The 13,649-nt window shown below is 40.3% G+C and overlaps 1 protein-coding gene across 13 annotated transcripts in view; it reads left to right on the forward strand.

Moving 5' to 3' along the window:
- The window catches only part of ABLIM1 (actin binding LIM protein 1), a 217,201-nt gene that overhangs the window by 159,722 nt on the left and 43,830 nt on the right, over positions 1–13,649 (forward strand). For 12 of the 13 annotated variants that reach the window (XM_065639530.1, XM_065639517.1, XM_065639527.1 and 9 more), the window contains 4 exons: positions 2,785–2,872; positions 7,441–7,499; positions 9,970–10,032; positions 12,393–12,440. In XM_065639530.1, coding sequence (XP_065495602.1) covers positions 2,785–2,872; positions 7,441–7,499; positions 9,970–10,032; positions 12,393–12,440 — 258 coding nt within the window. The remainder of the gene's footprint in view (positions 1–2,784; positions 2,873–7,440; positions 7,500–9,969; positions 10,033–12,392; positions 12,441–13,649) is intronic. The other variant, XM_065639518.1, reaches the window with a different exon arrangement.

Consider the following 13,649-nt stretch of genomic DNA (forward strand, 5'->3'; position numbering starts at 1 on the left):
CCTAACTACCCTTCTTAAAACTACTTTGCCTTAGCTGAGCATTGAGGTGCTTATTAAGGAATGATTTCTTTATAAAACCTATTTTGTCTGATTATGTAAAAAGGTTTCCATCCTTCATGTCTGGGAATTTAGTAAAGCATCTCACAGGACACAATCCCACCTCAGGTGGGATATCTCAGAGGTTAAATAATAATCGCAGGCTCTGTACTCTTTCCAGTTCAGATTATGTAGCTACTTAGCTAACCTAATGAATACCTTTTGAGGAGCTATGAATTTTATTTCGGAAAAATCCACATGCCTACTGAAAATTTGAGCTCTGTTAAGCAGCAGCACAGTTATGCTGCAGAGATATTCTTTAGTCGGATGAGACACGCTGAGCCCAGAAAAGATTCCTGTTTTATTATTTCAAATCTATTTTTCAATTACTGTCTTCCTGTTTGGAGAAGATCCTTTCTGGCAGTGATTCATCCTTCTTAGGAATTTTTTATATCTCATTACCTGGGAGTGGTTCCCAGGACATCAGATTTGCCATCATCTTTAAATCAAGTACATCTGAAATCACGTGTGACAAGCGGCTCTGTGGGCCCCACTCTGCTGAAGAACCTCAGGAATGCTCAGAAGCTGGGATTTCTGTTGCTGTCGTTGAATACAGATAAAATTGCTGTTCCTCTGTATGTACAGTGTTTATGTGAGGCAGAAAGTGCAGAAAAGGATGTCGGCTTCTGCTAAGTGCTGAGCTGTCTGAATTTGAGAGCTACCTTTGAACCCTGGTCAATGTGACAGCCCTAAGCTGCATATATCTACAAGTAGCTGTTCTTTGTATGTCTGCATTCAAGGTCAGAAGAGCTGTGGTTTGGTGCTGGCATTACGTTTCAGATACATTCACAGTTTCTTCATTTTTTTTTTTTTAAATTCCAGTCTTGAATGGTACTGATGGGATACCTCAGGGGTTAAATAATTGTGAGAGCCGGAGATAAAGAGGACAATCAGTAATGAAAATGATACAAAGAGCATTAACTGTGTTTTTTCCTTTTCAGTTCAATATTGGTTTTGTTGCTGTGAAGTCAAGCATCGATTTTGTGTTTCCTCCCTCATTAGCTTTTCTTCCTCGAATAAACATATCTTGTAGTGACCTTTCATTCTCCCTTTTACCAGAGCCCCTTTTTTTGCCTGATAGGTCTAAATCTGCTGTGCAAAAAATACTAAATCGCATTAGTCTCCCTGTTCGGTGCCCTCTAAGAAGCAAGAATCAATAGCAAAGGCAGGATCTGAGTAAGAGAAGTGCAGGTTTTTTTGCAACTGAAGCGTGAATGTATGAATAAATTAACAGCATACTGAGTCTCTTCTCTGGCTTTGTATTGCTGAAATTTCTGGATGGGAACTGTTGTTTTTGGTAATGAAAGATAAATAGTTATATCCACAAACGCCACTGTCTCTATGAACAGCCGCCTTTCCCAACCGTCCCCAAAATCTAACCCGGGTACTATACTGCTAATGCAGGAACAAATGAGAACATGAAAATTGAATGGTACAACTTTCCCTGTAGAAGGACCAGGTGGTATATTTGGTTGTCCGGTATTTATTAGGTACTTTAATCCATATACTTTATCATCTCATATAAATACTTTTAAATATTAAACCTGTATAACCAATGTCAAATGTGAACCAAAAAAATGTTGTTATTCATCTCAATAGACATAAGGAAAGGTTGAATTCAGTAATTTTACATCTTGAGTACAATGAAGTAGGATTTGATGACATTTTACAAGTCGGCTACAGACTAAACAGATATGCATACAACATCTCAGTGGAGGGGGAATATTTTGTGAAAAAGGATTTGAGATTAAGTTGTCTGAAAAGACAGATAAATTTTAAAGACTTTTTGAATTCATTACTTGTCATTATTAAGGGTCATTTTCTAGGAACAGTTATTTTTTTATTAAAAAAGCCTGATGTGGACATTGCATGCTTCATATCTGATACAAGGAAGTTAATACATTGGTCCTTTTGGTCTCCTAAGGAGAAGAAATCACATTAATATCTGTGCCTTGATTTTTTCCTGTCTTTACAGCTCTGAAATCTGATCAGATTTGTTTATTATGAGTATCAATCTATTTAAGAGATGAATGGTGGGGTGGATTTGGGTAACAGGATCTAGAGTTTTTAGCATCTTTACATCAGTAGTTTGAATTCAACTCATGCTGTCTGTGCTAGTGTATCTTCTGAAGTCAGGCATCTGTGAATTAAGTCGATGGTCCCAGAAGTATCTTTAGAAAGCTCTATTAATGCCCATTATCAGCAGTGTTGGGAAGAAGGTCAAGGAACGGAATGGCAGGATGAAAACTGTTGTTCATTGTCTAAATTCATCCATAACAACGGGGCAATTGAGAAAATACATGTTGTTTGACAAAATGAGGAGGCAGCATGTTTATGGAAATATCTAACTGCAGTGTGACGTCCACTGCCTTGGACTGTTAGATGGAGATTTAAAAAGGTGTTGGGCAAATCATGGAGAATAGATAGCAATGTAGCCTCTAGCCAGGAAATCTTTAAAGCACTCATCACCTGAATGGGAAGGCATGAAGAGGAAAGGCTGTTCTGTATTGTCTTGTTTCTTACAGCCTTCTACCCCAAGTAATCACTGCCGGGCCTCTGTTGAGGACAAAAGACTGGGCTAGATGGACTGAACTAAGAAAAATGGCAGTGGTCTGTCAGCAACTAGTGAGCGCTCAAAAAGCGATGCAATGCACTGATCCTTCATTTTCCTTTTTTATCTTTGTTCAGGCAGGTGACAAGCATTATCATCCAAGCTGTGCACGATGCAGCAGATGCAACCAAATGTTCACAGAAGGAGAAGAAATGTATCTGCAAGGTAAGGATGTCTCCATTCCAAAACAAGGCAATCAGACTTGGTCATTTTTCTGTCACAGACCTCAGGAATTTATAAACTGTCTCCATGTAACATGGGTAAGGAGGACTTCATAGCCATCCTGTCTTCATTGCAGTGTTCTCAGACTTTTGAGACCCTTTTACCCTCGTGGGTGCTCATAATGGAGACTTTGCTGAGGCTGTGTTTTCAAATGCTGTGTAGCAAAAATGAAATTTATTAGGCTGCCTCTGAATTTGGCATCTCACAGATAGCTTAGCCCACAGATTGATATATGAGATAACAGACTGAATTCTGCTGATCAGTTTCTCTGCTCTTCTGGACCACACTCCAAACTGTAAAAGGCAATAGAAAAACTTCCAAAGACTGCAGTGAGCTTGTTTTGAGTCATGCAGATCTCATCCTTCATGTCCACTGACAGATGGTCTCCTCCCATTCTTAATCATATTTGCTTGCCTTGCCTACTTCCCTTTTACCTGGTCACATCTCTCTTTTTATTCCCATATACTTTATTTTCGTGTTTTTCTACAGTCACTTCTTTCGTGTATGTTCATTTTAATCTCCTCTTTCTTATTAACAGTCTCACACTCCAGGGTATTGCCAAGCATGTTTTATTCGTGATCTTTTCATATAAAAAAGAACATGCCCTTTTCTTTGACTGAAAAATATCCTTGATCTGAATTCTACCTACTCTCCCAGAAGGTAGCACGTTAACTATTAAGCTACAGTTATTTTTATTACTTGCTGTAGTGTTAATTAATGTTAGTAGAAAGATGTATAATACACATTTATGCAAGCTGGAAATCAAAGTGAAAAAGGCAGATACATTATTGGGGTTTTGTATATTGTCCTTATGTTAGAAAACTTGCTTGCTATACCTGAAGGGACTGTAAAAGAATAGGAAAAAATTATGAAAGTGTGGTTGCAGCCATCTCTTGAAATCCTGAGGAGAGATTCCTTCTGGAGAAATTCCAAAATAAGATGATATTGTTAAGGAATTCCTTTGAAGCAAACCTGTGTTGTTTTGTAGTTTGGCCTCCCTACTAGTCAGTCTCTCTCATCTCTCACTGACCTTATACCTGAGTCATCTTATTCCAGCTCTGCACAGAACCGCAGTGTGAGAGCAAGGAGAGGCTGAGGGAGGGCTGGGTAGGGAGTGCTGCTTTGGGATGGCAAACTGGAAAGACTGATTTGAAAGCAGCAGTTACAGCATCTGACAACTGGTAATCTTCTTAGTTTCCTCACGTTGTAGTATGATAAAGTACAGGCAGAGTTCAAGGTGAACATCAGTTCATCCTTTGCTGTTATTAATAACAGCTGTTTGCAACTGATGCTGTTTGCACCAGTCTGGCAGAGAGCTGGAGTTCATGTCGATTGGGCAGGCTATGGTGTAGACTTCTGCAGATCCAAATAAGACAGAAACCATTGCTTCTACTTAAACAAGGCTAGATTTTGTCCCGGCCAAGTTCAGGTGAGAGAGGAGAGGAACCTGGCTCCTTGATCTGCCATCATTCTCTTCTTGGCTGTATTTCCCCTTCTGAATTGGTGTTCTTCATGCTCACCCTGGCTCAGAGAAGGGGCAGCCCAAGTTGCGTTGCTTTATTGTCCACAGGCTGTTTTCTGACTAAATAATGTTATTGCTGAGTGTGCTCCAGACTGTCCTGCCAAAGCTTTCCCTGCTGAATTCAGCATGCTTTAAGTGTAAGGGACCCAAAAGCCCTTCCTGTGCAAAGCTCTCAGCTGAAATGTATATCCTCACTCCATCCAGATGGGTTTACTCTAGGGTGCAGAATAACAGCATTTATCTGAAATAAAAATACAACACTACAACACCGAAGCTAGAACCAAAATCACATTATTGATAAAATATATGAAAATAGGCAGCTTCCTTCTCACTTCTAGTTGTCCGCTCCACAGGACATGAAAGCACTGCGTTGGGATTGCTTTGTATAATAGAGGAGCCCGACAGGTTTATGGTAGCTACTTGTATGAGAAATGTATGGGAAACCTGCAAAAGGAGAACATGGAAAAACAAGCTGTCTATTTTGGGGCTTTCTGTGTTAAGGATGGTTTGAATACTAGCAGAAGCCCTCTGGCTTTGCCCTGCTCCAACACAGGAAAATGAAAAGGAAGCAGCATCAGAAACTTTCTCTTTTCCCATTGACTTTCTAGTAATATATTGCTATATGGACTACCTCAGAAGACTCTGGCTGAGCTAGGCTGTTGATTAGCATTTAGAAGGATGCTTTATGTGATTCTCACACAGGCTTTCGTGCTTATTCAATGTGTAAATAATGGCCTGAGTTACTGGTTTTCAGAGAGCTGTATGTCAAAACAATGGTATATGCAAAGTAAAAAGCTGAATCAATGAACATGTTGCTTAGTGTCTGCCAAGTGAGCAAACAAACATATGTTAAGAATAGGAATAACGACAAATTGCTGAACTGTTTCCGGTGGGAAAAAGAGCGGCGATGCAGCTTGAGAATTTACATGGTTCCAGACATTTCAAAACAGATTGACGTGTTTGGATGAATAAAATCGACAAGTTGTAGGTGTCTCAGAGTTCAAGATAGTGAAGAATATTTACATTTAACTTTTTCAGCCTGTTCTATCTGATTTGGGGTTTTTAATTTCACATATTTCAAACCTCTTATCATTTTGTGAAAAAAACAAGACAAAACTCACAACCCTTAGCTAAGTTTCACCATGAAAATGACATCCAGACTCCCTTATGTTTCTTTTTCACTTTCAGCAGTTCCAGCGTTCTCTTGGAGTGTCTCTAAGGTTGTGCTAGTTTGTACCAAATACTGCCTGAAAATGCAGTGACAAACTTTTTCTTTGGTGGCGATGGTTTAATAGAAAAGAAATAGAGGTACAGAGGAACAGAGATCACTTTTCTCAGGGTCACACAGGAAGCTCACAGCTGAATTGGAGAACTGATCCTAAACCTTCTGAATTTATCAGCCTTATAATAAACATGAGCTCCCTCCCTCCTGAGTGCCTGGATCTGTCTGCCCTCCTAAGCCAATGCACAGGGCGTCCTTCTCTCCCGATACCCCTGTGGGGTCTTGGCTCCGAGGGTGCTGTTTGTTGACGGAGAAGGTTGTTGGTACGTTTCTCCCTGCCAAACGCACAGTTTCTTCTTCCTCGGCTTAGACTCAAAGCCAAATGTCTCAGACCCGTGACCTAAAGTCACAGCGTTCTCTCCAGTCTCCTGATGATGATTATACGGTGTGCTGCTGGGAAGTGAAATCATTCCTGCTGGTCTGTACTTCTGTACCGAGCCATGTAAGGGCTCGTTAGAACAAAATTTCCGGGGGGGGCCTGGCCTGTACCTCTCCTGGGCTCTGAGGGTGGGGTTTCCTCTGACTGCACTTGAGCTAATAGTCACCAGCAGGAGACCTGGACTTTGCTCTGTTTGGTTTCTTTGTGGACAAAGTGAAGAGGTGACGTTCCCCCTTGCAGACAGACAAAGCTCCGTGGTGACTGGAATGAAGTTCGAATTTGACCGAAGCTGCAGTCAGTGTTAAAAATCAGCAATAGCTTCTGCTCTGTTTCAACTTGGCTAATACCTACCAGCAGCTTCCCAGTAGTGACCACAGTTGACACTCTGTTCCAAGGGACAGCTAAATGGGATGGAGCTGCTCCTTGCCCCTGACACTGCTCAACCCTTGGGGACAAATAGATATTTCCTTTTTTTTTTAACCGCATAAGAAAGAAGCCCATGTTTAGGGACACAAACAGCAAAGACCTTGCCTTTTTAGCAGGATGTGTAGCTGGAATATGCCACATGGAAATACCAGTGCAGGACATGCCTCTGACCTTGCAGAGTAAGGGGTAGAAATGATGTGTGTGCCAATGGCAAGTGTGGAACACCGTGGTATACAGAGAGGCTCTTTTATGTGCTGCTTTGTAGCACCGGCATCATACCGGCCTCCCTAGCTTAGTGCAGTGGCTGAGAAACAGCCCTGGCTTTGCTGCATCATGAATTTTCTAGTTTTGCTTTTCCTGTTACATTTTGCAGAATTGCAGGGAGAGGAGATCAAAATAGTAGTTTACAGTAACTGAACGTGACATGTAGTGCTCAAGGAAGTCAGAGGACTTTCCAAGTATTAATGGATTTATAATCAGAACTTCCTTTTTATGTGTGGCGCAGGATGTAAGGGGAGAACAGAGCAGGTAACTATGGCCCAGTTATTTTTCTCTTACCCTTTGTCCTGCTCAGAGAAACCCTCTGTCTTTCAGTTCCTCCAGCTGGTGCTTGCTGACTTGCTGCTTGAGGTTATTTGAGTTTTAATTAAGAATGCGTGCAAAGTGCTTTGACAGCCTCAGGAAGAGGCTGCTGTAGATGAGCCAAGGATTTGAATATGGGTTTTTTCACTTGTATTTCCCATGAGCTAGAATTGAATGTGAATTACTTGCATAGGTCATACAGATTCACCATCTGATGCAATGAAGGGATTCTCTTTAATAACTGACCTGTCATGACTGGAAGTTATCTGCTTTACTCTGAATAAAGATTTTTTTTTTTTTTTTTTTTTTACCTCCCTCAGGTTCCACTGTCTGGCATCCCGACTGTAAGCAATCCACTAAGACTGAAGAGAAGCTACGGGTAAGCCGAATTCGTGTCAATGACACACGAGATATTTTGCCCACAGAGTAACTGAATGCTGTATTTAAGAGTGACCTTTCCCATGTTTTTTCCACCTAGCTGTCACCACTCTGGCAGAATAAACAGTGGAGGCACTTCAGAGGTATTGCTCTGATTTTTAGGCTTAACCACCTTCACGTAACTGTCTCCGTGCAGTGCCTGAAAGATAGTATTATTTACTGACATACAGACATGGCGAAGCCACTGAAACATTTCATGTCTCAGTTTTTGTGAGAGAGACTCACTTCATTTCATATCTCAATTATTGTGAGACTCCTAAGGAGAAAATTTGAACAGGGCAAATGCTTCAGTATATTTTAGTATTTTTGCACATCTGTATAATTGCTTTATAGTTATCCCCTGTTGTGCATGGTTATTTACAACATTTAGACAATATGGAAACTTCATCCTTTGCCATCCAAATAAACCCCAGTTTAAGTGATCCTATTTTGAATGCCAAGAAGAGCTGCAGTTACCCTTGGAGCCACTTCAGCATATCCAGACAAATTTGCTGGATCAGGTCCTCGATGGCAATAATGCTGCACTGATAAATGCTGGAGCCTGCCTTTTTGCATGCACCAGGCAATTTTAAGCCCATATTCACCCATCCATCTTCTGGACAATTTACTCTTTTTGATGTCTCAGCTGGTCTTTGAACTTTGATAATTTTTCTTGATATGAATATTAGAGACTGTATATGAATAAAATGTCTTTCAGATAAGGAAACTAAGAGGTACTGGCACGGAGGTACATAGGATATCCTGCGGGTTGCGTTCGATGTGTGGCTCATTGACAGGAAGCCACGTTCTCTAGAATTTGTTCAGATGCAGTGGTCTGTAAAACATCCCCTGCAGAGAATTTACTATGATCATAGGTAATGTCCAGATAAATTCTTTTTGAGCATAGTTCATGTTAGTGTGGGCTGTACTGCTAATACAGAAGTATAATTGGCCCTAGATGGGGATGGGATCTAGCACGGCCAAACATCACTGTAGGTACCATCCAGCATTTGCCACATTGTTCTATCCTGACTTTCCGTAAGAAAATGGAAAACTATGCTGGACTGGATTTTCTTCCTCATTTAACAGTTTGAATGTAGGACAATGTTTCAGCCCTGCATGAGTGTCAGAATGCTTGTGCTTTGTAGTGAATGGTTGGGGTACAAATACCTCCCTTTCACTTGGAACCAGGAGTCTTATCAAAGCACTCCTGACCACATTTGCGGCCCTTATGAACCTTCTCCAGCTGACTTGGCTTTCCATTCCCCATGGAAATGGCCAAAGTCATCTTCCAACATTTTCCTTTTTTTCCATCACACATTCAAGCATGTCAGTCTTCTTCCCCCTCACCTAATTTTAATTGAACTGAGTGAAGTAAATTAATTCATCCACCTGCAAGACTTTGCCTAAGTGAGTTCTTGCAGGAAAATGAAGTGAAGCTAACGAATGCATCTTAAGGGAACATCCGAGAAATGCTATGGCACAGCTATCCAAGGTTGCCCTGTTCCTGGATGAGAGCTTCTATGCAGAGGTTTAGTATGTCTTTAAAAGGCATTGACAAATGTGCTGTACTAAAACTAGCTGGAGAGATGGAGAATTTTTAGCTTTGACTGTACGACACAAGTAGCCTCTACACACTCCATTGTAAAGTCAGACACATTTTAAAATCAGTTTGAGTTCACTTCGATGGCTTTGACATGTTTCCTTCTGCTGACTCGAAGGCAGTACAGGTAGGTACCAAAACCAAGGAACTAGGAACTATGTACTATTTGAATATGTCATCAGTAAATTACAAACTATACTTTGATTTCTCGTTTTTTTATGACATACATTTAGACCTGATGTAAGAATCAGAATCTGGTTTGTGAGTTGAAAAATATATGATAGAGCCACTTGCAGGGTCAGGCCTAGATTTTCTCATGGTTCTGCAAAAAGCCAGTGAGATGGCCTCTGTTCTGCTGGGTTTCCTTTCCCTATAGAGCAAAACAAAACAAAAAGCACTTTTATCATTGAAGTCACTTTAGAAGTTTTCAGCAAGTTCTGTTTTCTTTTGGTAACTGAATTGTGGAATAAACTAATCAGCAGTCTAGCTGGTCAGGATCTGAGAAGGGAGTTCATAAAAACACCGGTTGCTTTAGATCTTCCTCCCACTGGATATTTATGGAGGATTACAAAGCCAAAACAAGCAGAAAATAAAGCAACCATTTGTATGTTAAAAAATATACATTGTTTAGGACTTTTTACAACTGTCTGATGGTTCGTCATTCTACAGGGATTAATAAGGAACATAGATATTCTAACGCAGAGATTATTATCTAGCAAGAAGGTATTAGTAACTTGATTTAAAAAAAAAAAAAAAAGATCTTAACCACTGGGCTGGAGAAACTGCTTTCCTTTTCACTCTCTTTTTTCCCTTTTGTGTTTCATGACAGCATTCCTCATCTGAGTTCTTTTATCCAAAGAGTCTGGTTCTCCGTAGGCCACGCTCTGCAGAGGTTTGCTGTTGTGTTTTCATAGTGTTGATAATGGTCTTCTTTACTGAGAAGATTCTTCATTATTGTCATTTGCTGCGCTTGCTACTACTTCTGCCACACAGCTTTCCTGTTATCACTTGCCACCTTGGGCACTGACGCTGTATTTTGCATCATGTGGTGCAGTGTTGTTTGTTAATGCTCACATTTTTTTTAATTTTGTTTCATGAAATGCTTAAAAGTATTTATTTATTTATTTTAGAATCAGGTGAGTTTTATGGGGCCGTAGTATTATTCTTCCAGTATTACAGAAAGTTTTTCTTCTAAAACAAAAAAATCAGACTGCAAATATGAAGCAAATGAAAACGGTGAAAAGCATCTGACTTTAAAATGACGGTTAAAAAGAAAGAGCTTTTCGTGAACAATGACTCGTACTTTTTAGAAAAAATAAAAGTCATCAGTTAAATCAGTTCCTTCTTTACATGTATTGACCAACTACATATGAATACTTTAGTTGAGAAAATACTTACAGAGTTCCAGGTTTGGATATGTTTTATGTGCTGCCCAGGAGTATTTGCCTCACTCTAATCTGGGGCACATCCATGTCGGAGTTGGGAGGTCCTCCCTGTCCTCTTGACTCTGCGCCATCGTTCTCCTTTCAGACTTCCTTGAGCCTGCTTTGCATCTACAAACACCACCCACCTCCACTTCTTCTCCTTCAGGGCAGAGCCAATTTATTAGTGGTGTCTGCTGGGGGAGCCGTGTGGCTGCACCGCATGCGGGCACACCTGAGGGAGCTTCCACCTGAGAACCAAGGATGTACTGGGACGGACCTGGTACAGACTGGTGGTTGCAGATGGAGTCCGTGCCACTGGATTTCCATTGTGTCTGCTCGTGCTGCCTTCATGTCTCTAATTGCAAAGTAGACATCCTGTTGTGAGCCAGGGTGGGGTATTGGTGTTAGATGCGGCGTGCAGGGTGGTGTTCCGTGGTTAAATCCATTGCTGTGATCCGGTGAGGGTGAACGCAAGCCCCGTGCCCTTTGTCCAGCACAGGGCTGTCAGCAGTTAACATAAGGTGTTGCAGCGCATTAACCACTCCTGAACGCCACTCTCTCTGTTAGCTACAGAAATACGTATCAAGAAAATACAGCTATAAAGTTGTGTTATCAGTGCTCCTGAGGAGGGCAATGTGTCTGCAGTCCTAGGCTTTATGGAATCGAATGCTGGAGTCTGAGAACAGCGAACTGTGGGACCGTTTCACCCATCTTTTAGGCCAGTGCAGTGGTTTTTTGCATTCAGCTTAGCACGCGCGGGTCTGAGTTTACAGTGCTGAAATCTGTGAGCTTTCGGATTAAAAAACCAAATCCTGTCCAATGTATTAGGAAAATATGCAAGGCAAATTAGGAGCAGCCCCTGTCAAAATAAAGGTATGTTCTTTTTCTTGTGTTGTAGACTGTGTAGGACACAAATAGCGTAGGTTCAGATGAATATTCCTCTTGTGTAAACTTGGTCAGTATTAAATTCTCTTCAGATTTAACATGCTTATTATACAAAGTGTATTTCAAGACAGATTTTGGCTTCAAGTGTTCTTCAGAGTAGACACAAAGATACTGTCATTGCTCTTGCTATAAATATGGGCTAAGGGCTTGAACCTCAATTAAACTTATAGGTTGAAAATTGTAGGGTGAAATACTGTGAATTCTCTGAGAAGTTTGGTGTTGAATTCAGTATGTTCTAGACTTCCCACTTTATTTTCTTCTGCTTTCCGCTGACTCTTGGCGAAGGATACGTTTGCATGAGTAATCTTGTAAAAGATTGGTAGCAACGTGCCTTCAATGATTACATGCTGGAAATTAATTCTTTTCTCTAACCTTTGTGTCTAGAAAGAAAAATTAGTTGTAACTTATTAATATGTGTCCGTGTGAGTTTGAACTAATCCCATTCACTAGTTTTGCCTTGATGCATAAGTAACATAGATTTTTTAGACTGAAATAAGAAGTGCATGCATTTGAAGGAAACACTCTAGTAAGGAGAGGGTACAGCTAAACACTGAGGTGCTTTGTTGGTCTTGTACGCAGCCATTGTGAATTACTGAAATCCATAGGAAGTCAGCGTTTAATGAACCCTTGTTCCAAGACCTGAATATCTGTAAAACCTTGTTGCTGATGAAGCAGGTACTCAGAGTAGCAAGTGTTAGGCTGAGAAAGCCAAATCCTTTGCTATTGCAAAATTGTGTCTGCCTAATAGAATAAATTACATACTAATTGTCTATTAGTTTATATATAAACGTGCTTCATTTAAAGTAGCTTCTGAGGTTTGGAGAATTTGCTTAAGCTGTAATGTTAAATGTTATTAAGTGAAAACATATTTATTCTTCTGCAGCTACTATCACCACCTTGCATAATGAACTCTATCAAAAAACTAAGGCAGGTACTGTAAACAATGCTGACGATGCCTTTGTTAAACAACAGTGCATCCATTTGGCCAGATGTTCTTGGTGCCTGCACTTGTAAGTTTTCATAGAGCATGATTCTGAACATCTGTACTTGAGAAAGCTGGAGCCACTGCATTGTAGAAGCATCTGAATGATGTGAATGGCTCTAGTGCAGTTTTGTTTTGCTTTGTTTTGTTTTTAGAAGTTTATTTAGATGATGCGCCATGCATGATGACATGACAAACTGAGGTAAACGCAGATGAACATCTTAAGCTTTGCAATCAAATATTAAAATAAAAAGTGAGTCAATTTGGGGCATATGCATGGGTGATATGATAACTGAGCACTGAAATTCGCAGTGAACCTGACAGGATGAGCATGACAGTTGGTGTTACCTCTGCCAGTCTGCACATGAAGTTGGTGAAGAACTTTTGCATTGAAGACAAATGCATGAAATGAAGAACAAAACCATAAAAATATGAAGTCTGTGATAAAGCGGGAAATACTGAGAAGTCTTGCAGATTATACTTGAGATGCTGTGTGATCCGGTTCTTTCCTTTGGCTCCTTTAATGACATGCATGATTTTCTATTGACTGAATTTCTATTGATTTTTTTTTTTTTCATATGCTTCATAGACTTCCTGTATCTGATACAGACATCCCATATTGATATATTTACCATTGTTACATCCATCTGAGTGGAAGAGGAAAGAAAAAAAAAATTACTCTTCTATTGTCAGAAAATGTGGAGAAAGGCCATGCACCACAAGAAAAGATTAGCTGTAGTTCTTCACAGAAATTTGTTTTAAGTTTCTCTGCACAAAAGTGGCTTTGTGAAAAGCTCCATTTGAATTCTTCAAGAACAGTCATGTAAAGAGTGTTCCCGATCTGTTTGTAGAAGCAGCAAAGCAGCTTAACTTGTTTTGTCAGTGGTAGTGTAGAACAAATGTCACAGGACTATTGTGATGGAAGGAAATACCTCTAAATTAATGCATTCATATTAAAGGGTGTTTCCTCTAATTTCTTTACCTGTCATCTTCAATAATGTGTGCAAGAGATGCCTACGTGAAATCTCCACTGAAGGTTAAAGGTTAAATCAGAGATAGCTGCTATTCCTGTTTCACCTGTGCTCTGATCAGCTCTCCTCTAGGGTGGAATTTACACCTCATTGCAGTTATATCAATAGAGAACTTGACCTCCAGTGT

Source organism: Caloenas nicobarica, chromosome 7, assembly GCF_036013445.1.
Source record: "Caloenas nicobarica isolate bCalNic1 chromosome 7, bCalNic1.hap1, whole genome shotgun sequence".
NCBI classification, from domain to species: domain Eukaryota; kingdom Metazoa; phylum Chordata; class Aves; order Columbiformes; family Columbidae; genus Caloenas; species Caloenas nicobarica.